Below are 25760 nucleotides of genomic sequence, written 5' to 3'. Positions count from 1 at the left end.
ATCGCATGGGGTTAAGTCGGGAGAGCGTGGAGGCCATGACATGAATTGCTGATCACGATCTCCACCACGACCGATCCATCGGTTTTCCAATCTCCCGTTTAAGAAATGCCGAACATCATGATGGAAGTGCGGTGGAGCACCATCCTGTTGAAAAATGAAGTCGGCGCTGTCGGTCTCCAGTTGGGGCACGAGCCAATTTTCCAGCACGTCCAGATACACGTGTCGTGTAACGTTTTTTTCGCAGAAGAAAAAGGGGCCGTAAACTTGAAACCGTTAGATTGCACAAAACACGTTAACGTTTGGTGAGTTGCGAATTTTCTGCACTAATGCGTGAGGATTCTCTACCACCCAGATTCGCATATTGTGTCTGTTCACTTCACCTTTAAGAAAAAGTGTTGCTTCATCACTGAAAACAAGTTTCGCACTGAACGCATCCTCTTCCATGAGCTGTTGCAACCACGCCGAAAATTCAAAGCGTTTGACTTTGTCATCGGGTGTCAGGGCTTGTAGCAATTGTAAACGGTAAGGCTTCTGCTTTAGCCTTTTCCGTAAGATTTTCCAAACCGTCGGCTGTGGTACGTTTAGCTCCCTGCTTGCTTTATTCGTCGACTTCCGCGGGCTACGCATGAAACTTGCCCGCTCGCGTTCAACCGTTTCTTCGCTCACTGCAGGCCGACCCGTTGATTTCCCCTTACAGAGGCATCCAGAAGCTTTAAACTGCGCATACCATCGCCGAATGGAGTTAGCAGTTGGTGGATCTCTGTTGAACTTCGTCCTGAAGTGTCGTTGCACTGTTATGACTGACTGATGTGAGTGCATTTCAAGCACGACATACGCTTTCTCGGCTCCTGTCGCCATTTTGTCTCACTGCGCTCTCGAGCGCTCTGGCCGCAGAAACCTGAAGTGCAGCTTCAGCCGAACAAAACTTTATGAGTTTTTCTACGAATCTGTAATGTGTCGTGACCATATATCAATGAATGGAGCTACAGTGAATTTATGAAATCGCTTCAATCATTTGTAATAGCCCTGTATGTTCATATTAATGACCGCATGACCTTCACAACAGAATATGTCGTCCTCAGAACAACAGACGCTCAAAGCGATCTCCCTGCACGTCCAAACATTGCGCAACTCGCCCAATCATGCAGCACTGAACCCTCCGCAGCAAAGCTGCGTCCACAGTAGCAAGAGCAACATAAATACGCGCTACCAATTTTTCCATACTCGTCGGCGGAATAGAGTACACGTGCCCTTCAATTGTCGCCACACTATGAAATCCAGGGTATTTAGGTCAGGGGAACACGGTGGCTATACAACTGGAGTTCCACGTCCGAGCCATTTCCCTGGAAATGTTCTGTCCAAATACTGTCGCACATTAATTCCAGAGTGTGGAGCCGCACCATAATGTTGGAACCATATCTTCTGCCGATCATGTTGTAGAACATCTACCAGTGCATCAAACAGATAGTCTGAGAGGAATCCATGATACCTTTGTGCAGTCAACCGGTAAGGCAACATGCAGGGGGCCAAAAACCTATCACCCAATATTCCGGCCAAGGTGTTGATACCAAAGTGAACTTGATATCCATGATCACAGGTTACGTGCGGGTTACCCTCACACCAATGGTGGGTACTGTGCATATTGAACACACCCTCACAAGTGAATGCTGCGTCACCCGACCATATTACGGTGTTCACTAAGTCATCGTTGGCTTCCTGTTGTTGTTGGAATTATTCACAGAATTGCATCTGCTGATGGCGATCTGCCGGATGCAGGTGTTGCGTGAAAGCATAATGATAGGGGTGCAGCTCACGCTCGTGCAGCTCCTTAACGACTGTGCACTGCGTGACACCCAGCTGCCTTTCTGCGCTACGTATACTTCGCTGAGGTTCTTGGTTTATGACTTCTAGAACAGTTTCATCAGTATCTAGACTGTGGCGAGTCCGTGGACGACCTGTGTCGCGCGATGGAGGCAGGAGAGAACCTGATTGCCAAAGGCGTGGTTGCAGATGACGAAACCAACTTTTATTTGGATGGCGTCGAAGAGGATATCTAGCAGCATATTCACGAGCGACAACACCATCCCGGTTATCAGATGCACCAAGGACCAGAAGCATATCCACATATTCATCGTTTATATATGCCATACGTCTGCCACACTGGTTTAGAGGTTTACAATGAGAACATTCGATACGTGTACGGATGTACATTGTAGTCTATTATGGGCGTGTTTCTCCGCTCGCAACTAGTCCCTATCTGGTGGACAGCGCATACAACAAACACGCCGTCAGTCCTGCGCGCCGGCCAGTGTGGCCGAGCGGTTCTAGGCGCTTCAGTCCGGAACCGCGTGACCGCTACGTTCGCAGGTTCGAATCCTGCCTCGGGCATGGATGTGTGTGATGTCCTTAGGTTAGTTAGGTTTAAGTAGTTCTAAGTTCTAGGGGAGTGATGACCTCAGAAGTTAAGTCCCATAGTGTTCAGAGCCATTTGAACCAGTCCTGCGCGCTGTTCCACCTAAGGCACATTACCCCTCTGATAGATATTGTAATGCATTATTCATCCCGTCACCGCTAATTGCGAAATGCTTTGTTTCGAATTATACTGTTTTCACTTGTAGAGTCTTCTCCTTGATTCTCATTCTGTTTTTAATCTCTGTTTACGTTGCATGACTGATAAGTTGATAATGCCATAGTTACTGCTTTATGCGTACATGTGTGAAGATGGCACACTGAAGCGCCGAAACTGGTAGCTACCATAGAAATAAAATCATAATAACGGCTCTAGGGGTTTCATTTTATCACATGTGACAACATTTTCACCAACTACCTGTAACCGATGGTCGTGATCTTCTGTCAATCATTTTGTTTTACGAAGGCAGAAATCCGCTCCTTCGTCACGTAGCCAGTGGAGAAACGCTGGTAAACGTCCTCACTGTTTGAAAATTGGCCAATTTTGCGAGTTACCTACTCGATTAGACTACCTGGTCGTTACCGTCTTTGGTCGACGTGGATGGTCTGCCTTCCCAGTTAGCGTCATCCACGTCTTTGCGGACTTGGCCAAATTGTTAGCACCTGCTCATTATGACTGTACGTGAAACGGCCAAATTGTTAGCACCTGCTCATTATGACTGTACGTGAAATTACATTTGGTCGAGATTCCGCCAGAATTCTACGGTGAATCTGTGTTCAATTTAGACGTTCTGCCAACATACTTCAAATTTCCAACTGCCTCGCCTTTTCACTCCCGCGATATGGTTCTCCTGTTATCCGTACTACAACAGCACTGTGTCTACAGCAAACCCAGAGCATGTACTCACTCCTAAAAATGTATCAATCTTGATACTAAAGGTGTTAGCGTGGGACGACATGCTTAGCTTTCTGTCAGAATTTCCGTCGTAAAGACAAATGTACTACATTTAAAAACATAACCATATTTATTTGGTGAATCAGCTGTACATTTGAAATATAGGGAAGTCTTTAGTTGCGGAGACGATGAGCGGAAAGAAGCACAAATAATAAAACGAACATGATCGACGGCGAACCTCCAATAGTTATGAAGTGTGGAAATGGGAGTGCCATTTTTTCATAAAACGACTCCTTCTATGCTGTAGAACAGCACTGGTGCTCTTCTGCATGTTCATTGACTTCATCCAAGACCCAAACCTAGAGAAAGTCTTTCAAACATGCGTTAGTAGATGGTCTGTGGTCTTTGAGCCAAGATATCGTCATACGTTATTGAAGTTAAATTATGAATTTGTAAGGTGAAATATTAATATTTCATTGTAGCTCTTTTTAAGGATCTGTGAAATTTAAATGATGAACATTTATTAGATACGCTATTGTTTTAAATGTTCCACAAGTTAAAAAAATGAGAAATGGTTTACGTTCATTTCAGTTATACTACCTAAAAACATAATGTTGTATTTCTGTCGTTTTGTTATAGATACTATAACATAGCGTCTCAGTAGTAATGGCACTTCCAACAAAAACTTACATTCTGCTTTTTTCTCAAAAACTGCTGGCATTTTTCAGTGTGTGGCTGTGTACAAAATATAAGCTGATTCCTACACAGAAGAAAACAGCAATCATCCAAGTTAACAAAGGTATTTATTTACCCAAGTAGCACCGTTAACAGTTTCGGACCAACAGTTTGGCTTCAGGGGGCATTTAAAGTTTATATTAAAACTGTTTTCGTATATATTAGTTGTTGGGAAAAAGCAGACAACTAACACAAACAACAACAAAGGTAAACTTATCTGTTCGAAACCGGTAACGGAGCTGTTTGTGTAAATACGAGTAAATATCAAGTTGTTGTTTTCTTCCTTATAAGAATCATCTTGCAAAAAATTTCTTTTTGGCACTTAGATCGTCAGTTTTCTGGTACGATGCTTAGAACGTTCTTAATTAAGTGTATATTTTCTAATTTGTCTTATTACTTTTTCGGTGATGCGGTGAGCAGCACAATTCTGTGGCCTCATAATACGTTCTCAATGTTTTGGCTACAAATCAGCCATGAACAAACAGAGAGAAGCTGTTTTCTCACTCTCCTGCTAGATGTCATATTTGGCATATAAAACGTTTTCGCTTATACTCTTACGGTCCCGGAGTACATTACAGTTGTATGTTATTTCATTCAAAAACATTTTGTTAGAAGGAAATGTTGCCAATTATCTCAAAATTTCACTGCAAAATATCGAGTGTGGTAGGTTGTAGTAAAATAATACATAAATTTATACATACAGCAGTCTAAGAAGAGAACAAAAGAAATCAACTATATTAATTAGCCTGAGACTTACGTCACCATACATTTCGACTGTTGAATCTTCCAGAGGTTGATTTTTAAAGTAGAACCTCTTGATGTCTAGAGCAACGGTGATGTGTTCCTCCCTCTTATCGGGAATGTCGGCTGGCAACAGCCTCTGGAAATTTGTATTGAGCTCCCGCATAGTTCCCTTGTTCTTCGTCAGTTCTGGTGAAAGCAATTAAAAATTCTCATGAGTGGACTTTACAAATGACAGAAATGAAGTCATCTTTCACAGAGGGAGACAGGAAATGTACGTGGGAAAGGTTCCGAGAGATGGGAAGATCAAAGCTTGATTACATCGTTCACAGATAGAGTTCCGAAATCATGTATTTAATAGTAAAATATATTCAAGAGCAAATATAGACGAGGATAACAACTTAGTAACAAACGGTCAAGGAAGTTGGACTACAAACTTAATGGGTGATAATTATAGAACTCTGTGAAAAGAAAACGTAAATTAGTTACAACCTACGGAGTGCACACACTTTATTCAACATGTGAACGTCACTACAGATATTCGGATTTAGGTTATGACATGTTCGATATGCCTGCCATCAATGGCGATGATGTGGCGTAGACAAACAGCGAAGTTCTTCGTGACCTGCTGAAGCATCGGAACATCGATGCTGTCCATACTTCCTGAATGGCTATTTTTAGCTCAGCAATGACTTCGTGGCTATTTATGTACACCTTGTCATTAATAGACGCCCAGAAAAAGGAGTCGCACGTGTTCAGATCCGCAGAATATGGCGGCCAGTCGAAACCTATCCATGCCCGTGGCCTCTGAGTACCCCAGAGCCAGAATGCGGTACCTAAAGTGCTCCTCCAGGACAGAAAACACTCTCCTGCTTCGATGGGGTCGAAGTCTGTCTTCAATGAACCACATCTTGTCGAAATCAGAGTCACTTTCGATAATGGGTATGAAATCATGTTCCAAAACGTTCACGTACCGTTCTATAGTCACCGTACCATCAAGGAATATCGCACCGATTATTCCATGAATAGACGTTGCTCGCCTCACAGCCACCAGCTGAGGGTGAACAGACTTCTCAATCGTGAAATGAGTGTTCTCAATCTCCCAAATTTGCCAATTTTTCTTATTGAGATATCCATCCAAATGACAACAACAAGGCGCGTGCAAGTGCTTATATTAATTTCCATTATGTCCCGTGGCCATCCGTGCAATTTAAATGTCCTAACGCAAAACCGTTCAGAATTTATGACAACTTTATTTTATATAGTTCCATGATTGCCACCTTATAGGTACAAGCAAAGTAATTGCGAAGAACTACTTCAACCAGTCAACAAAAAAAGAAAGTAAAATATATTTAGGGAAAGAGAGGAATATAGCAAAAGCAACTTAAGATTTAAATAAATGGGATGTGCAAGGAAGCCAAGGTGAAATAGCTGCGGAAAAATGTGATGAAATCGAAACAGAAGTGATCATCGGAAGAACTGACCTACTCGTTGAATGCGGAAAAGTCAAAATAATCCTCAGTGAAAATAAAGTAACGTCGGGAACATTATGAGTGCAAAGGGAATTCCACAGTTAAACACAGAAGTGAGAGCGGATATCTTTAGAAAGTATATTGACGCCTCTGCAAGAGTGAGTACTTGTTTAGTTACCCAACTGAAGAAGTAGGAGGAGGAGGAGGAGATTAGTGTTTAACGTCCCGTCGACAACGAGGTCATTAGAGACGGAGCGCAAGCTCGGGTTAGGGAAGGATGGGGAAGGATATCGGCCGTGCCCTTTCAAAGGAATCATCCCGGCATTTGCCTGAAGCGATTTAGGGAAATCACGGAAAACCTAAATCAGGATGGTCGGAGACGGGATTGAACCGTCGTCCTCCCGAATGCGAGTCCAGCGTGCTAACCACTGCGCCACCTCGCTCGGAGAAGAAGGAATGTGAGTCGAGATGGAAGACGTGAGTAGGGCGACTCATAATTCGAGTATAACAGAGCTTGAACTGACTTGCGATCGTGTAATGTAGAAAGAATAGATATATTTCCTTCTGAATTTGTAATATCAAGAGGGATAAGTGGCAACCAAACGACTTTTCAAATTGATGTAGATAATTTATGGTCCTCCATCATACCATGAACTTCCGGAAAAATTTCGTCCATACAATTCTGAATATAGGAAGAACACAACAGTGCCAGGGATATCTAATATCAGCTTACTCTCTTATGCAACCAAGTTCGTGACACGAATATTATACAGAATGAAAGAGAAACTCTGAGAGCTGTTAAATGACAATGAGTCAGAGAGGCTTATCTGACGATGCTCTTTATAATGGAACCAAGGCTTAAGAAAACTCAGGACTCGTTCATAGAATTTGTCGATCTAGAGAAACGATGTAAAACCATGCAAGATATTCGAAATTCTGAGAACAATAGGTGTAATCTATAATGAAAGACGAGAAATATAGAATATGTACAAGAACCAAGGGGGATCAATTAGATTGGAAGATCAAGAATGAAATGCACGGCTTAAAGAGGCTGTAAGACAGAAGTGCGGTCATTCGTTCCTAACATTCAATCTCTTTACAGAATAAGCAATGACAGAAATAAAAGAAAGGTTCAAGAGTGAGATTAAAACTCAGGGTGAAGGAATATCAGCGATAAGGTCCGCTGTTAACATTGCTATCCTCAGGAAGGCGAAGAACAATTAAATGATCTTTTGAGTGGACTGACCAGTTTAGTGACTACAGATTATAGATTGTGAGTAAACGAAACCCAATAGAAGTTTTTATTATCAAGTATACATCTTAATTGGAGGAAGAACTTTCTGAGAATGTAGAAGATGTTTGCAGCACAGCATTGTATTGTACTGAACACCAGAGAAGAGAATCTATGGGTTTAAGAAGGGGTGCAGTGGAAGTATGTTGAAAGGTAGATGAGCTGTTAAGGAGTGAGAAGTTTCTTCGCTGAAAAGGCGACGGTAGGTGAAGGGAAAGGATGATAGAACATGTATTAAGAAACCAGGGAATACTTACTAGTCAGTAGTGGAATCTGTACAGAGCATAACCTTCAGAGAAGGATGGACTCGATTAGAACTAATAAACAGTAGGGTGTAAGTGATACTGTGAGATGAAGACATTTTCTCAGGAGAGGAATTAGTGGTGGTCCGTGCCAATCCGGTCAGAATAAGGATTGTTCAAAAAATTAAAAAAACAGACCCAGTAATGACATAGTTATTTCAGATCAGGTGTCATTACTGCCAAAATCAGATGTAATTTTCCTATATGCAGGTGTCGTCTTTGGGAATAAAGTTACTGGTTTTGAATTTATACATACTCATTTTGCTTTGCTTGGTCTCGACGCATTTTCGTATGACCGGTACCCTGATAGAAGTGCGTGAATCTATTTCCGATTTATTGGTGCAGTTCGTTTTTATAGCAGATGCACTTGTATTGGATGTCCGTGGCATTTTATTCCGTCTCAAAACGTACATCACAACGTATGAAAACAGCACAAGGGATTATAGCATCGAAAGAGTTGTTGGAGAGCCTATAGAAGTAAATTAAGTTTTCTTGTATCACGAAATAGCAGTAATGCGCTATTCCGATGTATGTCATTCATTACTGCTTTCATTGCCAATGGACTAGCTCCAGGCGGTTTAAGCAAAAAGATTTACTACAAAGGACATAAGCAAGTTATATGGAAAACCGATTTCACTAAAAACATTTGTGATCCTGAGTTACACTGATATTCCGAATCTACATGAGAAGAAGAATAATTCAGTGCCAGAAGAAACTTCCTTCCACTTGCTGACAAGGCAAGGTATTTTCCCTGCTGCAACTGGAGAGGAGGTAAAGGTAGTTCAGTCAGTGACTCGTAAATGTTCGTCTCTCACTGTTAGCAGCTTCTCAAGCTTTTCGGGAAAACAAACAGTATTTTGTTTGTAGATCATATTTCAGTTCGGAAGTTGTATTTGTTGGTTTATCTCCATAAAATAAGCATAGAACATGTATACATTCTTAACTGTAACTAAGCAGAAGTTACTAAAGAGTATCCATTAGGGGGTTTGTGTGCTGAAACACAAATACATGAACGTGTTATAACGTTTCATCGAAAATGTCAGCATTGAAATTGATAGACATCGACATGGTACCTAATGCGACGAATATGAATGTTGAGAGCTCCCTAATGAATGAAAATGCAAAGTGCGTGAGACAGCTCGGTTACTGGTACACTACTGAACAAACAACTAACCTATCAGATCGTAATAAATTGATTAAACAAAATTCTTTTACGTAAGTGAAAATGACACGACATGATAAAACTGCCGACTTTATGGCAACTATCGAAGTCAGTTGTCGTCAGAGTGACCCTTCAGGTTGCCTGATTCAGAACGTAGCAAGTTTTATAAAAGAATAACAGGGTGACACTCAGAACAGAAACTCATTGAAATGGACACCGGCTACTAAAACTTACTCTCTTATAGTCTGTAAAATTTTAGTGTAGGTGGGAGGCTGTTAACAAACATTAATATATATTTCTTACTTATTTGCTTGAAATGATAATAGAGACAAAAAAAATCTCCAGCTCCAGTAACATTACTTGTGATTGACCTGATTGCAGAATGTGTTAGTTTGTAGTATAAAATTCAAAAGACACGTTCTTTTTCCGAAGAGATAAGAGGAGTGTATCATCATGGAATATAGGAATATTTATCTCTAAAATACTCTAAGTGGTGTTCTTAAATCCAGAAAATACTTCAGAATTAGTGAATTTGCAATACAGCGAACATTAATTTTGAAAAATACTTTTTATATTTACATACGCAGGAAGAGAGTAAATCCCGAAGGTAGAGTACCAGTGACTGGTATAGCATCAGTTTATCTAAGTAAACTGTATGCAGATATTCATTGTGAATACACTGGATTTTACAGTGGATAGTAGTAGTAGTGAAGATGATGCATGCAGTAAGAAATCTGGCATCAGAGTTTACTTGTTGTTTCACAAATAGTTACGTGAAATGTAATTTTTAAAATTGAGTAGAAACAAACTTTTAACCTACTGTGTACGCATAAATGATTTATCAAATATGATCAACAGCAGTGCGAGATTCTTCGAAGACGTTGCTATGTCTGCAGTAAGGCAAGTATATGCAGGAAAATTTAGACAAAATTTACACTTCGTGTACCGAATGGCAGTTCTCTTCAGATGTGAATTAATGTAAAGTAAACCCGATAACAAAGAGACAGATATCGATAGCAATTGATTACGAGATTAGTGGTGAACGGCTTGAGCACCTCACATAATCTAAGTATTTAAAAGCAGTTACAAGAAGTGTTAACATTTGAAGTGGTGTATTTCTTACTAGTCTGAGAAAAAAGTTTTTAATGAAAAGGGATGAATTTTTCCAGGAAAAGATCAGCTGTTAGAAATAATCGCGTGAAGTCAGTATTAGGGACGTGACTTTAAGAGTCAGATTTAGTTGAACTATCCTATGAAAATGCAACTGATTTTTAAATGGTATCACACGAAGAATTCTAGAGCTTGCAGTTCCATTGTTTCGTGTTTCTTATGAAGTAAGCAGGACAACAGACTATATTCTGCATATGAGGAAAGATTGTACAGGTGAGTTGCAGTTCTGCGTACAGTTCTGCGGAAGACGTGACCTGCGGCTCCGAGAATAACGCACGTTCCAGATGGAATCCGTCATCTTCATGCGATACCGGCAGGAGTATGAATGAATGGTGTGCTCTGGATACACAAGCCGGTAACCTCTGGTTATCAAAGCCGTTAGTTTCGACAGCAGCTGCTACATTTATGATGCATTAAAGCCAGTGGTTGTCCACTAACGCCAAGTGATCCGTGATGTCACATTTCAACACGAAAACGCAGGATGGCATGTTAACCCTAATGTCCTAATCTTGCTCGATATAAAGGTGTCTGACTCTTGCCTTACCAACACTTTCTTGAGATTTCTCCACGTGAAAACATCTGGCTGTGTATTGCTGAGAGATCGATTTACCACAATGGACAATCACTACGATTGATCGACTATGGCATCGGGTTGAAAAAGCATGGAACGACGTAAGGGTGTCATCCAAACTACCTATGTGTACTAAGTTTTGCGTCCCTTATATCATGAGACCACGCACAGATTTAATCAAGTTCTTTCTGCCATACTGTATATGCAAAATAAATAAGATATCTTTATTTATTATTCCTCGTTTTGTTAAATACAATGACCAGCCATGTACAATATATTGACGGCATACATCACCTATCCAGCGATCCTTGTTAATGATTGAAAGGATCTGCACATCTTTCCATTCACTTGCCAACCTTCGTTGATGCAATGAATTTAGACAAATTGCGTAAATTTGTGTGAGGAAAATTGTAATTCTTCCCTCAGATAAAGCTCTGCAATCGTCTGTTGACAGAGTTTTCAGTCATCTTCTTTTTGCACTTATCAACTACAAGTATCTTCCCACCTTTCGTGTAATATCAATAGTTAGTCGAGAGGCGACAGATTTGTTGTACTAGATCGATGTCTAAGGCACCTTGTTGGATCCGTATGGTACGGAAGATACTTTTAGAAAACTGCTATAAGTGCAATGTAACAGGCATTTTATTCTTGCACAACGTTCTGAATAGGTGGGATTACTGGTTCCTTCCCTTTCCCAAATAACAGAGGGACGTAGGCTGCTTTAGGGTACTACGACTAGAAAGAAAAATAATTCACAATCATTTAGAGGAAGTACATTTTACGGGCTTTTGTAAGTCATGTAACGAATATTAGACATGACAGAAAACGACCACTGTCAACAGTATCAGTAAGAAGAGTCGATTACCAACGACTGATTTATATACAAACGTAAGATTCAGTTTGTCCTTCTGGAACATGTCATTTTTCAGATCATAAATTAGAGTCTATGTATTCAGGAGTTATGTCGGAGGCGTCGTGTATACCTACCTCGGATGAACAATATTCCTTCGCGAGAACAGACACCCAAGATAGTGAGCACTTTGTTGAACTTGCCACTCTTCAAGATTTCCATAGGACTCCGTGTGATGATTGCGTCCTTCACGCTGTCCGGTTCTATGGTTGGCGCCAAAGGTACCAGCGTCTCCATTCTCTGGTTTTCCTAGTCGACAGAGACAGTCCACAGTAGAGTGGAATTAAAAACTTGTAACGTTTCATTCGTAATAGTACCTCGCGAATGTTGCACACGTTTACCCCACCTCTTTGGTCAGACAGTTTAGTACACTCTCGACGAGCGTCTGCACTGGTTGGTTTCTCATGAAGGCCAGTAGTTCCTCTGAACTGTCTCCCGTGAAGCCGAGGGACTGTGCCAGGCGAAGCGTTCTGTCCTTAACAGGAGCCGACACCAGCTCCAAAGACGCCACGCCACTTTGACAGATAACCTTGTGGAACAAACCTGCAAAAAGAGAACATATCAAACAAAAGATCACGTTACTGAACAACTTTTCATTAACGCATAACTCATAAAGTGTGGTCTCTCAGACCGCGTCGAAATTATCGAACGCTTTCCTACACCAGTTCTAGGGGAATGCTTCCATGCTCCCACAACCATCCTTATATCGCCAACCCCATAATGTTTTGCTATCAGTTGCGTTACCTGCTTCTTTGTTTGTTGTTGACATGCGTTTCTGACACGTGTTGTGATCTCCTGGACCGCGCCTCGTGAATTACGTACCTGTTTTCTTCAGTTTAGTACAAAACATGTTAGTAGGAATGTGTCACTTATAACGATCGTAAGCTTGATTAAGTGTTAATCGGTAGATATATGAAGATGTCACTGATATAGATCAAGAAACAGAACAAAAAGGCGATTTCACAATAGGCAGTTGTCACATTTCTGCTACCAAACAGCACGATGATACAGAGGCAGATCTTCAGGACAATTGTGATGCGGATGTCGGTATCTCTCCAATAAAGTGATTAAGGCGTTGGTCAAAACCAAAAGTGCTCTGAGTGATGATAAAGAAAAATTTAGATCCCAGAATTGAATGTCAATTTTACAGACTTTCTTTTTGTGCTTATCAAGTGCAGTTTTTATCTGCTAATTTAAACCCTGGATTTTAGTTTTATGTGGATATTTACTTCATACAGAGCTACTGAAATGTTTCAGATTGTGAAATTCGGTTCTCTAACAGTTCTAATATGTGCGCTATTAAAAAAATAAAAAATTGAAAAAAACGCAAAAAAAGCATTACTTGGTGTGGTAAAAAGCAAAATACTGCAGACATTATTTAGTGCAATAGTGTCAAAAAGGAATAATTAAACGACGCTTAAATTGTTGCAAATATAGGTATTACATAACTTAAATTAAAAATTTGAAATCATTTATGCCGTCATTCTTACATTAAGCATAAGGGTCTCATAGACGCCCACCTCATAGAACACGATACGGAAAAGTCACCTATTGAGTTAAGGGTTAACGTATGTCCGACTAAAATTCCCGTGAAAGTAATATTAGGAACAGTTGATTGAAAGAGACTCATGATGCTGTAAATTTACTATCGCTTGAAAATAACAGCATGAAATATACTAGCGGACACAGATATGCTGGTAGGGCATTTGCCAGTGAAAGACAACTGTTTCTGATTCGAGTCCCAGTCAGGCACATGGTTTTAATCTGACAAGTCGTGTCGGTCACTGCCTGTTACAGAATGAACATTTACTCTCCAAGATGTGTTCTGTTAGTCACTTTGAGCACGAAAGACAACAATCCATCAGATTTAATGTACGGGTACCTGCCATGGAGAGTCTTGATAGAGAGTACTACTGTAGTCATTGGAGATTTCTTAGACGTGGACAAGTTTACGAGTTGAGAACCTGATGATCTCAGAGTCTAGACCTGGAGCTATAACAGTGACAAAATTGACCTGGACATACGAGTTGCGGCACATGTTCAAACGTGCCCTTTTTAGAGTATGCCCACATTAAAAATGGCTCGACGCGTACATCTGCCGTCGTCTTTGTTTCATTGTTTTTGTTACGGTCTTCACTGCTGAGACTGGTCTGATGCAGCTCTCCATGCTACTCTATCCTGTGCAAGCTCCTTCATCTCCCAGTACCTACTGCAACCTACTTCCTTCTGAATCTGCTTAGTGCATTCATCTCGTGGTCTCCCTCTACGATATTTACCCTCCACGCTGCCCTCCAATGCTAAATTTGTGATCCCTTGATGCCTCAGAATGTGTCCAACCAACTGATCCCTTCTTCTAAACAAGTTGTACCACAAACTTCTCATCACCCCCAACCTATTCAATACCTCCTCATCAGTTATATGATCTACCCATCTAATCTTCAACGTTCTTCTGTAGCACCACAATCCGAAAGCTTCTATTCTCTTCTTGTCCAAACTATTTATCGTCCATGTTTCACTTCCATACATGGCTACACTCCATACATATACTTTCAGGAACGACTTCCTGAGACTTAAATCTATACTCGATTTTAACAAATTTCTCTTCTTCAGAAACGCTTTCCTTGCCTTTGCCAGTCTACATTTTATGTGCTCTTTACTTCGACCATCATCAGTTATTTTGCTCCCCAAATAGCCAAACTCCTTTACTACTTTAAGTGTCTCATTTTCTAATCTAATTCCCTCAGCAAAACCCTACTTAATTCGACTACGTTCCATTATCCTCGATTTGCTTTTGTTGATGTTCATCTTATATCCTCCCTTCAAGACACTGTCCATTCCGTTCAACTGCTCTTCCAAGTCCTTTGCTGTCTCTGACCGAATTACAATGTCATCGGCGAACCTCAAAGTTTTTATTTCTTCTCCATGGATTTTAATACCTACTCCAAATTTTTCTTTTGTTTCCTTTACTGCTTGCTCAATTTACAGATTGAATAACACCAGGGAGAGGCTACAAACCTGTCTCACTCCCTTCCCAACCACTGCTTTCCTTTCATGCCCCTCGAATCTTATAATTGCCATCCGGTTTCTGTACAAATTGTAAATAGCCTTTCGCTCCTTGTATTTTACCCCTGCCACCTTTAGAATTTGAAAGAGAGTATTCCAGTCAACATTGTCAAAACTTTCTCTAAGTCTACAAATGCTAGGAACGTAGGTTTGCCTTTCCTTAATCTTTCTTCTAAGATAGGTCAGCATTGCCTCATGTGTTCCAACATTTCTACGGAATCCGAACTGATCTTCCCCGAGGTCGGCTTCTACCAGTTTTTCCATTCGCCTGTAAGGAATTCGCGTTAGTATTTTGCAGCTGTGACTTATTTAACTGATAGTTCTGTAATTGTCACATCTGTCAACACCTGTTTTCTTTGGGATTGGAATTATTATATTCTTCTTTGTTTCATACAAGACACGAAATTATTGGGAGAATATTGTTTTGAATTCACTTTATTACGGCTCTTAGCTGTAGGAAATAAGTCACAGTCAGAGTGAATATAGCGTGTTTACCGAGTACGGATGTCCCAGCCTAGCTGTACCACCATTACTAATGACTGTACACCGCAGTGGTACAGGAAGCGTAGATAACCGTCAGACAGCTCATAAAACCTCTTGAACGATCCATATGTCACCGGAGATGAAAATAAATACTTACGCCTAGATTATGAATCTGCTGTAAGTGAGATGTTTTCAAATTATAGCTGCTGGGAAATAACATGAAACTCTAAAGGTAAAAGTTTTATTTAAAAGTTCCTCGATATTTAATGAATGCAAGGGAAAATGGCAAACAATTGCATTAGGGCACTGAGACAGCTTCCTCTCGTAGGAACTGAGAGTCATAACAGGTGTTTGCTTTCTTCACTGTCGATAGGATGTGCGGCTACCCAAGGTCTTGGAATTGTGCTTTTGGTGTCCTGTCATACTCGTAACACATGCGAAACGCACCAATTGGCGTCAGAATCTTTTCTTATGCGCAACAGTTAAAAACTTACTTACTTCGTATCAAATCTATATTACCATACGTAACCGACATATTGAAAAAGTAGTGCTATAGAAAGAGGTCTTGTTTCGATTAACATTGGGTTCCCCACGGATAAATATTTTTCACATTGTGGGGTAGGATTTCTGTCTTATACTGTGATTTACGACACAGTACTAACTCTGTAAGATTTCACAACATTGGCGTTCCATCATCTTTCAGTGCTGCATGAGTAAGTGCGACATAAACTCTTGGAAGTACTGTCAGCTCTTGTGTTCTGTTCGTCGACAGTGTACCAGAGCGTATGAGACTTACTGATTAAAAAACAAGTAGGATAAATTATTTTAATTTCCGTCAATGATCACAAAAGCCAAGGTCTTGAGAGTGTTGATTTCGGGTAGCAATGACCATCTTTACGTCTCGGTGCTGATGCGCTGTTTAAGTTTGCAGAGCGTTTTTGATACTGTCGCAGACCAGACATGGCACTACTTTTACAAGCTACCACATGGTCGTGGATTATAACAGTGATCCAGGGAGTGTAGAATAAAATGCTACTATTTCTGTCAATGATCACAAAACATCTGATCCCGAGAATATCGGTTTCGGCCATAGCAATGTCTAAACTTACGATTTGAAACTGAAGCAGAAAATCATCACCGATGTTTTAAGAGGGTCATTTCTCACCGAAACCAATAGTCTCACGACCAAACGTTTTGTGATCATTGACGGAAACACACGAAATTTGTTCTACACTTCTTGGATCACTGTTTCAATCCCCAAACATCCCACAGCCAGCAAAAAATCAAGTAGCAGGCTAACAACTTTCAGTGTGTTTAAATGCCAGCAGTTGCTATTTTTATTCGAAGGTATAAAAGATTTTAAGCGGAGCATAGTTCGAAGGAGCTTTATGAACTAACAGCAGTGTGATGATCCTATGCATTACTTTCAAATGTGTACGACTACTTTCGTTCCCTGTCCTCGTGTTCCGCTTTTTTTGTCTTCGTCGTCAACGAACGCTATATCCTTACCTTCTGCATTTCGAGACCGACCATAGTAATATATAGGGTAGTCATAAAGAATCTGAAAAGCTTGTAAAGAGGTTTTAGGGGATGTTGTGCTAAGAAATAAATTCGATACGTTGGGGCGTTTCAGTGTAACTTAGCAATGAAATTAGGTAATGAGGTCGTCGCGCGTGCAAATTTAAGCAACTGCACCGGCTTAAAATGCGGCAATGTACAGACATCCGTGGGTCCGTGAGTTACAACGTGTCAAACATTCATTACCAGTTACACTGTGCCTTTTTCTGAATCGGTAAGGGCACACAATGTAATTAATTTTATTGTTAAGAATTATTTCTCAGTATGGTATATTCTGCAACAGCCATACAAGCTTTTCACGATATATATATATATATATATATATATATATATATATATATATATATATATATATATATATATATATATATATATATATGCTTCTTCTGACTGGTTTGACGCTGCCTGCCACGAATTCCTCTCCTATGCCAACCTCTGCATCTCAGAGTAGCACTTGCAACCAATGTCATTCAATATCTGCTGTATGAATTCCAATCTCTGTGCTCCTCGACAGTTTTTGCTCTCTTCATCTTCCTCTGCTATCATGAAAATCATTCCCTGATGTCTTAATAGATGGCCTATCATCCTGTCCCTTCTTGTCAGTGGTTTCCATATGCTGATTTCCTCTCCGATTCTGCGCAGAACCTCATAATTCCTAACCGTATCAGTCCACTAGATCTTCAACATTAGTCTGTAGCATCAAATCTCAAATGCTTCGAATCTCTATCGGTTTTGCCACAGTCCATCTTACACTACCGTACAATACTGAGCTCTAAACGTACATTCTCAGAAGTTTCTCCTTCAAATTAAGTTCTATGGTTGATACTAGTAGACTTATCTTGGCCAAGCATGTCCTTTTTCCCAGTGGTAGTCTCCTTTTGATGTCCTCCTTGCTCCATTCGTCACAGGTTATTTTGCAGCCTAGTTAGCAGAATTCCTTAACTACATCTACTTCGTGACCATCTATCCAGATATTAAGTTCCTCGCTGTTCCAATTTCTGCTAGTTCCCATTACTTCGTCTTTCTTCGAGTTATTCTCAATCCACATTCTGTAGTCGTTAAGCTGTTCATTCCACTCAGAAGATCCGGTATTTGTTCTTCACTTTCACTCAGGATAGCAACGTCATCAGCGATTCGTATTATAGATATCCTTTCACCTTGAATTTTAATCCCACTCCTGAACCTTTCTTTTATTTCCATGATTGCTTCTTCGATGTACTGATTGAACAGTAGAGGTAAAAGGGTACATCACTGTCTTACGTCCTCTTTTAACAGAGCACTTCATTCTTGGTCGTCCACACTTATTATTCCCCCTTGGCTCTTGTATATATTGTATGTTATCCGCCTCTCTGTATAGATTACCCCTATTGTTCTCAGAATTTCGAACATCTTGCAACATTTTACATTAACGAACGCTTTTCAAAGGTCGACAAATCCTTTGAACGTGTCTTGATTTTTCTTTAGTCTTGCTTCCATTATCAACCGCAAATACAAATATTTCAAGAAAACAAGAAAAGCAACACAAACAATTAATAATAAAAAGAAAGAAACGTGATCCTGCGTCAGAATTGCCTGTCTGGTACTTTCACCTTTCCTAAATCCAAACTGATCGTCATCTAACACATCCATTCATCTGTATATTATCCTTGTCAGTAACTTGAATGCATGAGCTGTTAAGCTGTTTTGCCATAATTCTCGCACTTATAAGCTCTTGGAGACTTTGGAATAGTGTAGATGACATTTTTTCGAAAGTGAGATGGTATGTCGCCAGACTCATATATTCTACACACCAGCGTGAACAGTCTTCTTGTTGCCACTTCCACCAATGATTTTAGAAATTCTGTCGGAATATTATCTATGCCTTCTGCCTTATTTGATCTTAAGCTCGTCAAAACTCTCAAATTTTGAATCTAATATTGCAGCCCTCATATCTTCTAAATTGACTCCTGTTTCTTCTTCTATCACATCAGGCAAATAATCCCCGTCATAGAGGCCTTCAGTGTTTCTTTCCACCTATCCGCTCTCCACTATGCATTTGGCAATGGAATTCCCGTTGCACTCTCTTAATGTTCATTCACTTGCTTTTAATTTCACCAAAGGTTGTTTCGGCTTTCCTATTGTCCTAACGACAATACTTTCTTTTTCGATTTCTTCAAATTTTTCATGCAGCCATTTCGTCATAGCTTCTCTGAACTTGCTATTTATTTTATTTCTCAGCGACTTGTGATTCTGTATTCCTAAATTTCGTCGAACGTTTCTGAAATTCGTTCTTTCATAGGTAAAAAATGGTTCAAATGGCTCTGAGCACTATGGGACATAACTTCTAAGGTCATCCGTCCCCTTGAACTTAGAACTACTTAAACCTAACTAACCTAAGGACATCAAACACACACACGCCCGAGGCAGGATTCGAACCTGCGACCGTAGCGGTCGCGCGATTCCAGACTGAAGCGCCTAGAACCGCACAGCCACCACGGCCGGCTTCATTGGTCGACTGAAGTATGTCTTCTGTTATCCACGGTGTCTTCGCAGTTACCATCATTGTACCTTTGCTTTTCTGCCCATACTCTAAGGCTGCCCTTTCCAGACATGTCCATTCCTTTTCAACTGTACTGCCTACTGAGCTATTTCTTATTGCTGTATATATTAGCCCTTCTTCAGTATTTCTGTATCCCACTTCTTTGTGTATTGAGTCTTTCTGACTAATCTCTTAAACTTCTGTTTACTCTTCGTCACTACGGAATTGCGATCTGAATCTATGTCTCTTACTGGGTACGTCTTACAATCCAGTATCTGGTTTCGGAATCTCTGTCTGAGCGTGATATAATGTAATTGAAATCTTCTGGTATCATCCGGCCTTTTCCAAGTATACCTCCTCCTCTTGTGGTTGTTGAGCAGAGTATTCGCTATTAAAATAAGAAATTAATTGCAGAACTCATTCCCTTTCCTCTGCCATTACTTGTCTCAGGCCCATATTCTTCCATAAACTTTTCTTCTGCTCCTTCCCCAACAACCACATTTCAGTCGCCCATGACTATTAGTTTTTCATCTCCGTTTACGTACTGTATTAACCTTTCAATATATTCATATACTTTCCCTATCTCTTCATCTTCAGCTTGCTATGTCGGCATCAATACCCGAATTATCGTTGGTTTGCTGTCTATTCTGGCAAGAACAGCTATATCGTTGAAGTGTTCACAGTAACACACTCTCCGCCCTAACTTCCTATTCATAACGAATTCTACACAAGTTATATCATTTTCTTCTGTTGTTGTTACCCTATGCTCATCTGACCAGCAATCCTTGTCTTTCTTCCATGTTACTTCACTGACCCCTACTATATCTCGACTGAGCCTTTACATGACCCTTTTCAGATTTTCTAGCTTCCCTACCACGTTCAAGATTCTGACAGTCCACACCTCAGCTCGTAGAACGTTATCCTTTCGTTGTTTACCCAGTATTTTTATTATGGTCTCTCCTCATTGGCAGTCCCCTCCTGGAGATCCGAATGCGGGACTATTCAAGAATCTTTTGCCTGTGGAGAGGTCCTCATCAGACTTTTTCAGTTACAGTCCACACGTTCTGTGGATACAGTTTATGTATCTTTGATGCAGTGGTTCCCTTGCCTTCTAAAGCCTCATAACGTTGATCATTTTTGATTCTTCTACCTTTTGGGGCAGTTTCCCATCCCGAGGACAAGAGAGTGCCCTGAACCTCTGTTCGCTCCTCCGGCCCCGTTGACAAGACCGTTGGTAGAATGAGGGTGACCGCTTATGCGGAAGTCTTCAGCCGCCAATGCTGGTTAATAATCAAAATTTAAGCATTGACGAGTTTCGAACCGGGGACGGAGAATGATTTGATTTATCAGAATGTCTTGGTACTACCATGACACTTCAGTAGACCACAGTCAAATCATCGTGTAATATAAGCTGCAAAAGGGAGAAAAAATTAATGATGATAACAGAATAATAAATGAAAGGAGAAAGGATAAAACTGAGAACATAGCCGAAAAACCACCACCAAGCTCTCATGATATGTATCAAAATATGTTATTACAGATTTTTTTTATATTTTAGTAATTTTTTAATATTTTTACTTTATATTTCTTTATATATTTTTTAGTTTTTATATGGAATTCTAAATAGGAAACTAAGAAGAATATCAATTATCTTGCAAGGATTGTATATTAGTACTACATATGTATACTTTTACAGTAGAACTGGAGCGATGCTGAGTCAAAACGCAAAACAAAACAAATAGGGAAACTAGGAGAGAAAAAGCCGAAGCAAATTGGATGGAAACACACATAACAAAGAGAAACAGCTATCATCAGAAAAATTAAATTAACCACCACCTTGTCGACGGAAAACAAGATTCAACATGGTTCGCTATCGAGGCAACCATAGTTATGTCCAATACGCCGTTATCATGTACTTCATGAAGTTCATGTGACATTCCTCTTGCGAACCTACAACATATTGAACGAAGTGTCCCGGCAACCACATAACAATGTGGTTTTCGACCGTCGAAAGAAGGAAGAATCTGGGCGCAATACGATGTCGCAGAATATCGAGTAAGGAAGGCCAGTGGTGTCATAATACAAGACCAGTTTGCCATATAACCACCACAAGTAAAGCGATGTCGTATCGTATCTGTAGACGTACAACGACTTCATAATACCGTGTCTCTAAGCCCAGCGTTCGTTGGACTCAAGTTATTTACTACTTATACTATGAGGACGCTACGCACATCGGCAAAATCGAAAGACTGATGTTTAACCAAACTATCATCCAGTTCATTTGCGGCGATTATCTTTCAGCGAGGTTCGGGCATGGCACTGCTTCCCGACGAGTTTGTAGGTATTTCATGGTGAGGACAGACCTCCATAAAATGTTAGCCCCTAAACAACTCACAGCAAGATAGAAGTCTAATAAACGGAAATGGAATGAGGCTAATGACACTACGAATTTTCCAGTTGCACCCGCTACCGCATGTTATCATGCACCAAAGAAGGTGTGGACACATTTGCGCGCCCACTAAAGTCATTCACGCGCTTACTCAGAGAGGTTGCTTCTAGAGACAAAGAGTGCCTTTTAAGCCCAAAAACTGCTTAAAACTACACTCTTCCACGCACCCCTTATTCGTAGTGTCTTATAGAGCGGGCTGCATGTTGACTGACGGAGTCATACACCACTGTCTCTCCGGTCAGGGCATAGCCACATCCAGCGGTTTATGAACAGTCTCTGTTGGTGAGCCACATCCTGCGGTTTATGAACAATCTCTGTTGGTGCATCATGGAAAGAGGACATCGGCTAGCTAAGTGACTGCCAGTGTCAATGAAATTTACCAAAAGCCGTGTATCGTAAGATTCTATTTTATTTTATTTTGAAGGTTAACTGTTTCAACCTTCATAATGCATTAGTTGTGGGATGGAAAACAGTTTGCGAGGTACTTGGAGTTCTTGAGTTCTGAGTGTCGATCAGACTATATTCCTAAACGTAGGTGGGTCGCCGTGGGCCTTCTTAGATATAGGTCAAAACTGGAACTTTCATATGTTGTAGTCGGACGTTAGTGATACGTTGTAAGTATGAAAGACTATTTTCTTTCGGTACGGAGACTTTCCATGTAGCTTTGTACTGTTTTTAATTTTTAACTTTTGCGGGTGAGTGTTGTGGCTTAGAAACGAATGACGAAGTATGAGAGTTTAGCGTCCCATCGACAACGACGTCATTAGAGACGGAACACAAGCTCATATTAGGGAAAGTTGTGGAAGGAAACCTGCTGCGCGCTTTCAAAGGAATCCTCCCACCTTTTCCTTAAACGAATTAGAGAAATGATGATGGAAAACCTAAATCTGGATAGTCGGATAGTGATCTGAAGCATTGTCCTCCCAAATAGGCGTCCTTATGCTAAGCTCTGCGCCACAGCGTTCGGTGTTGAAGCTATGAAGGTGCACACCTGATCAGTCGGCAGTACCTGTATTAAGTGCAGCTACTTTTGGCTGAAGAGACTCAACTCGTCAGAACCAATAAACTTTCTTTCCGTGGAAATTTGACGTGCTCTAATTTTCGTGTTCTGATTTCCGTGTTTTGTCTTGCTGGAGAGTTCTCTGAAAGTTAGGTAACACTTCGATTTCGCACCTTGACATTCAGTGATGCTCGTTTTCATATCCGCTGGTCAGCCCAACTTTCTCTTAAGGCCGGCCGAGGTGGCTGAGCGGTTCTAGGCGCTTTAGTCTGGAACCGCGCGACTGCTACGGTTGCAGGTTCAAGTCCTGCCTTGGGCATGGATGTGTGTGATGTCCTTAGGTTAGTTAGGTTCAAGTAGTAGTTAGGTTTAAGTAGTAGTAGAGTTAGCAGCTTTCACTCAGTTAATACTAGGCAGAAATCAAATCTGCATGTGGTATGCACTTCCTTGACTCTCGTGCAGAAAGGAGTGCAGTATTCTGCTGCATCCATTTTCAATAAGCTACCACAAGAACTCAAAAATCTTAGCAGTAGCCCAAACACTTTTAAGACTAATATGAAAGGTTTCCTCATGGCTCACTCCTTCTATTCTGTCGAGGAGCTCCTGGAAGAGTTAAAAAATTAATCAAATTCCAGTGTAACATTGGTGATTTTCTTTATTTAAACTTACGACTTGTCGCCTGATAATGTTTCTTATATTTCATTTTATCTGTTTCTACAATCGTGTTATAATTTCATGTATTGACTCGTTCCATGACCATGGAGACTTCTCCTTAATGTGGTCCCACGGAACAATAATAAATAAATAAAAGAAATAGTTCTAAGTTCTAGGGGACTGATGACCTAAGATGTTAAGTCCCATAGTGCTCAGAGCCATTTGAACAATTTTTTTTTCTCTCTTAAGGGAGTCAGACTACTGCTGCGGTTATATCACTAGTTGTAGAAATGGTGAGTTTTTTAACCTTCTCTCAGGGCTCAAGAGAGATTGCAATCTTTATTAGACAGTTTTAGATGTTTAGCTTGCACAAGGATTGCGCCATATCTATCGATATTGATTTTTTAAGTAATCAGTGGTGTAATATGTTGTACGGTTTATATCACAGGCAGTAAATCTTTGGGAGCTTGCTAAGTTTGACCCCTATATTCCAGAAAAAAGGACGTGTAGGGTTTAACAGTACGTCGATGATAAACTTCTACATAATTTCAGTGCCGCAATGTGTTCATTGTAAAAAAGCATTTTATTAGTTCTATTACATGTTTATTATCTTATAAATAAAAAAGACATATTTTTGTTAAATTTTAAATTCAGTGCAATAATGCGATCTTAGTAAATGACTGTTGTAAAACGGCCCTTTGAAATAGTGTTAATTAAAAAAATTAATAAAGGACGTTCATTCCACTTGGGACTTGTGGAAGGTATATTAGCTTATTTGTTTTAGTTGTCAATATTTGTAATGTATTATTGTTTTTCTGACATGTTCTACATCCTGGAGGACGTCCTGACTTCGGATCAATTGGAATGAAAGTAAATCTAATCTAATCTAATCTAGTCATTGGAGACGAAACACGAGATCGGAATAAGAAAGGAAGGGGAAGGACATCGGAGTACCATGTTATAGGAACCATTGGATGTATTTCCCTAAGCCATTAAGGGAAATCGCAGTAAAGACTAACCTCGTTGGCCGTATGGGGATTTTAACCACCATCGAAGGGAGAAGCAGTCCTGTGTCTCACCAATGCGCCACTACGCAAGTCTCTAAGCGCCTGATACGTCGCACCACGTCATATCACGACGAAGTACGTATTAAGAAACTTTCCAAGGTTCCAAAATCAAGAAATGACCATTTAAGTTAGGAAAGCAGAAAGCTATGGCGACGAACCCTTAGCTGCAGGAGAGATTTGTAACAAATGGCAGGACACGGCGCCAGCGCTCTCGCCAAATATTGTGACGTTCTGTGGGTCTCCACCAAAGTTGGCGATGTTACTCTTGACCCATTTTAAGGCCATCACTTGATCTTTGAGACCAGCATTCCCTGGGATCACCTCATCTCCAGTTGATAAGAAACCTGCAATACAAATAAGTGGTAACATCGTGTTATGACTACAGTGTCCATGAATAAAACAAGTCGAACTAAACCACCTAGCGCCTACATAGTTGACCAAAAATACCTCACCTAGTGCACCCACACGGTAACTGAGTGTCACCAGCACAACATCGTGTTCAAGCAGGTGTTCAGGTCCGTAAAAATCCGTGTATCCAGAGCCCAACATAAACGCACCTCCATGAATCCACACCATGACTGGAATCAGTTTGGCACTGGCTGCTGTCGGAAGCTGAAAGAAAAAAAAAAAAGAAGTACGTCAGAGCTGAAGCAAGTGTAACACATCTAACACAGAGAACACAAGTCTGCACTATAAAAAGGAGAGAAGATATAAATAATTATTGAAAAAGGCTTCGTGGTTGCTTAAGAAGAGTCGATACTTTTCTTTGACTATGTTTGTTAATTGTCACGACACGTTTCACATTTCACTCACCATCTAATGACCTGTTATAAGAAACGATATAAGATGTTACGCTACACATTTCACGGAAACGCAAATTTCTTATAAAAGATAGTTCTAAATGAACAATGTTCGTGAACAGTACGCTTCTTGATACAGAAATAAGTGCCATTTCCGATGAAAATTTATAGGACTTCGATATAACACATATTATTAATATGCACAATAACAGGTAGCATCATTAGTTGCACAGTTTCGACCTTAACTGTTGAAATACGAGTACCATAAAAGATACGGTCAGCGCTACCGTGTGTGCTGGGAGAAGGTTCGATAACGCTAGGTGACGTAACCGTGTCGATGCAGTTTCTAGAGCGTCACACAGATTCGTGACCAATATAAGAATCACATTTACATTCTTAAGAAACAATTGCCGAAATGAAATGAAACATTTACAAATGAGCTTGCCCAATTGGGTAAAATTCCAGTCTTACTTACAAAACTTCAAGTGAC

At 40.4% G+C, this 25760-nt stretch overlaps 1 protein-coding gene across 1 annotated transcript in view; it reads right to left on the bottom strand.

The window, feature by feature from the left end:
• The window catches only part of LOC126456307 (juvenile hormone esterase-like), a 38380-nt gene extending 13334 nt beyond the window's left edge, over positions 1 to 25046 (bottom strand). Inside the window, exons 1-5 of the mRNA XM_050092058.1 lie at positions 24923 to 25046; positions 24629 to 24814; positions 12005 to 12201; positions 11736 to 11907; positions 4797 to 4969 (exon numbers count right to left, since the gene is read on the bottom strand). Of these exons, the coding sequence (XP_049948015.1) occupies positions 4797 to 4969; positions 11736 to 11907; positions 12005 to 12201; positions 24629 to 24814; positions 24923 to 25046 (852 nt within the window). The remainder of the gene's footprint in view (positions 1 to 4796; positions 4970 to 11735; positions 11908 to 12004; positions 12202 to 24628; positions 24815 to 24922) is intronic.
• Between the last annotated feature and the right edge of the window lie 714 nt (positions 25047 to 25760).

This window comes from Schistocerca serialis, chromosome 2, assembly GCF_023864345.2.
Source record: "Schistocerca serialis cubense isolate TAMUIC-IGC-003099 chromosome 2, iqSchSeri2.2, whole genome shotgun sequence".
NCBI lineage: Eukaryota > Metazoa > Arthropoda > Insecta > Orthoptera > Acrididae > Schistocerca > Schistocerca serialis.
The sequence above is the reverse complement of the archived record's forward strand: the minus strand, read 5'-3'. Positions and strand labels throughout refer to the sequence as shown.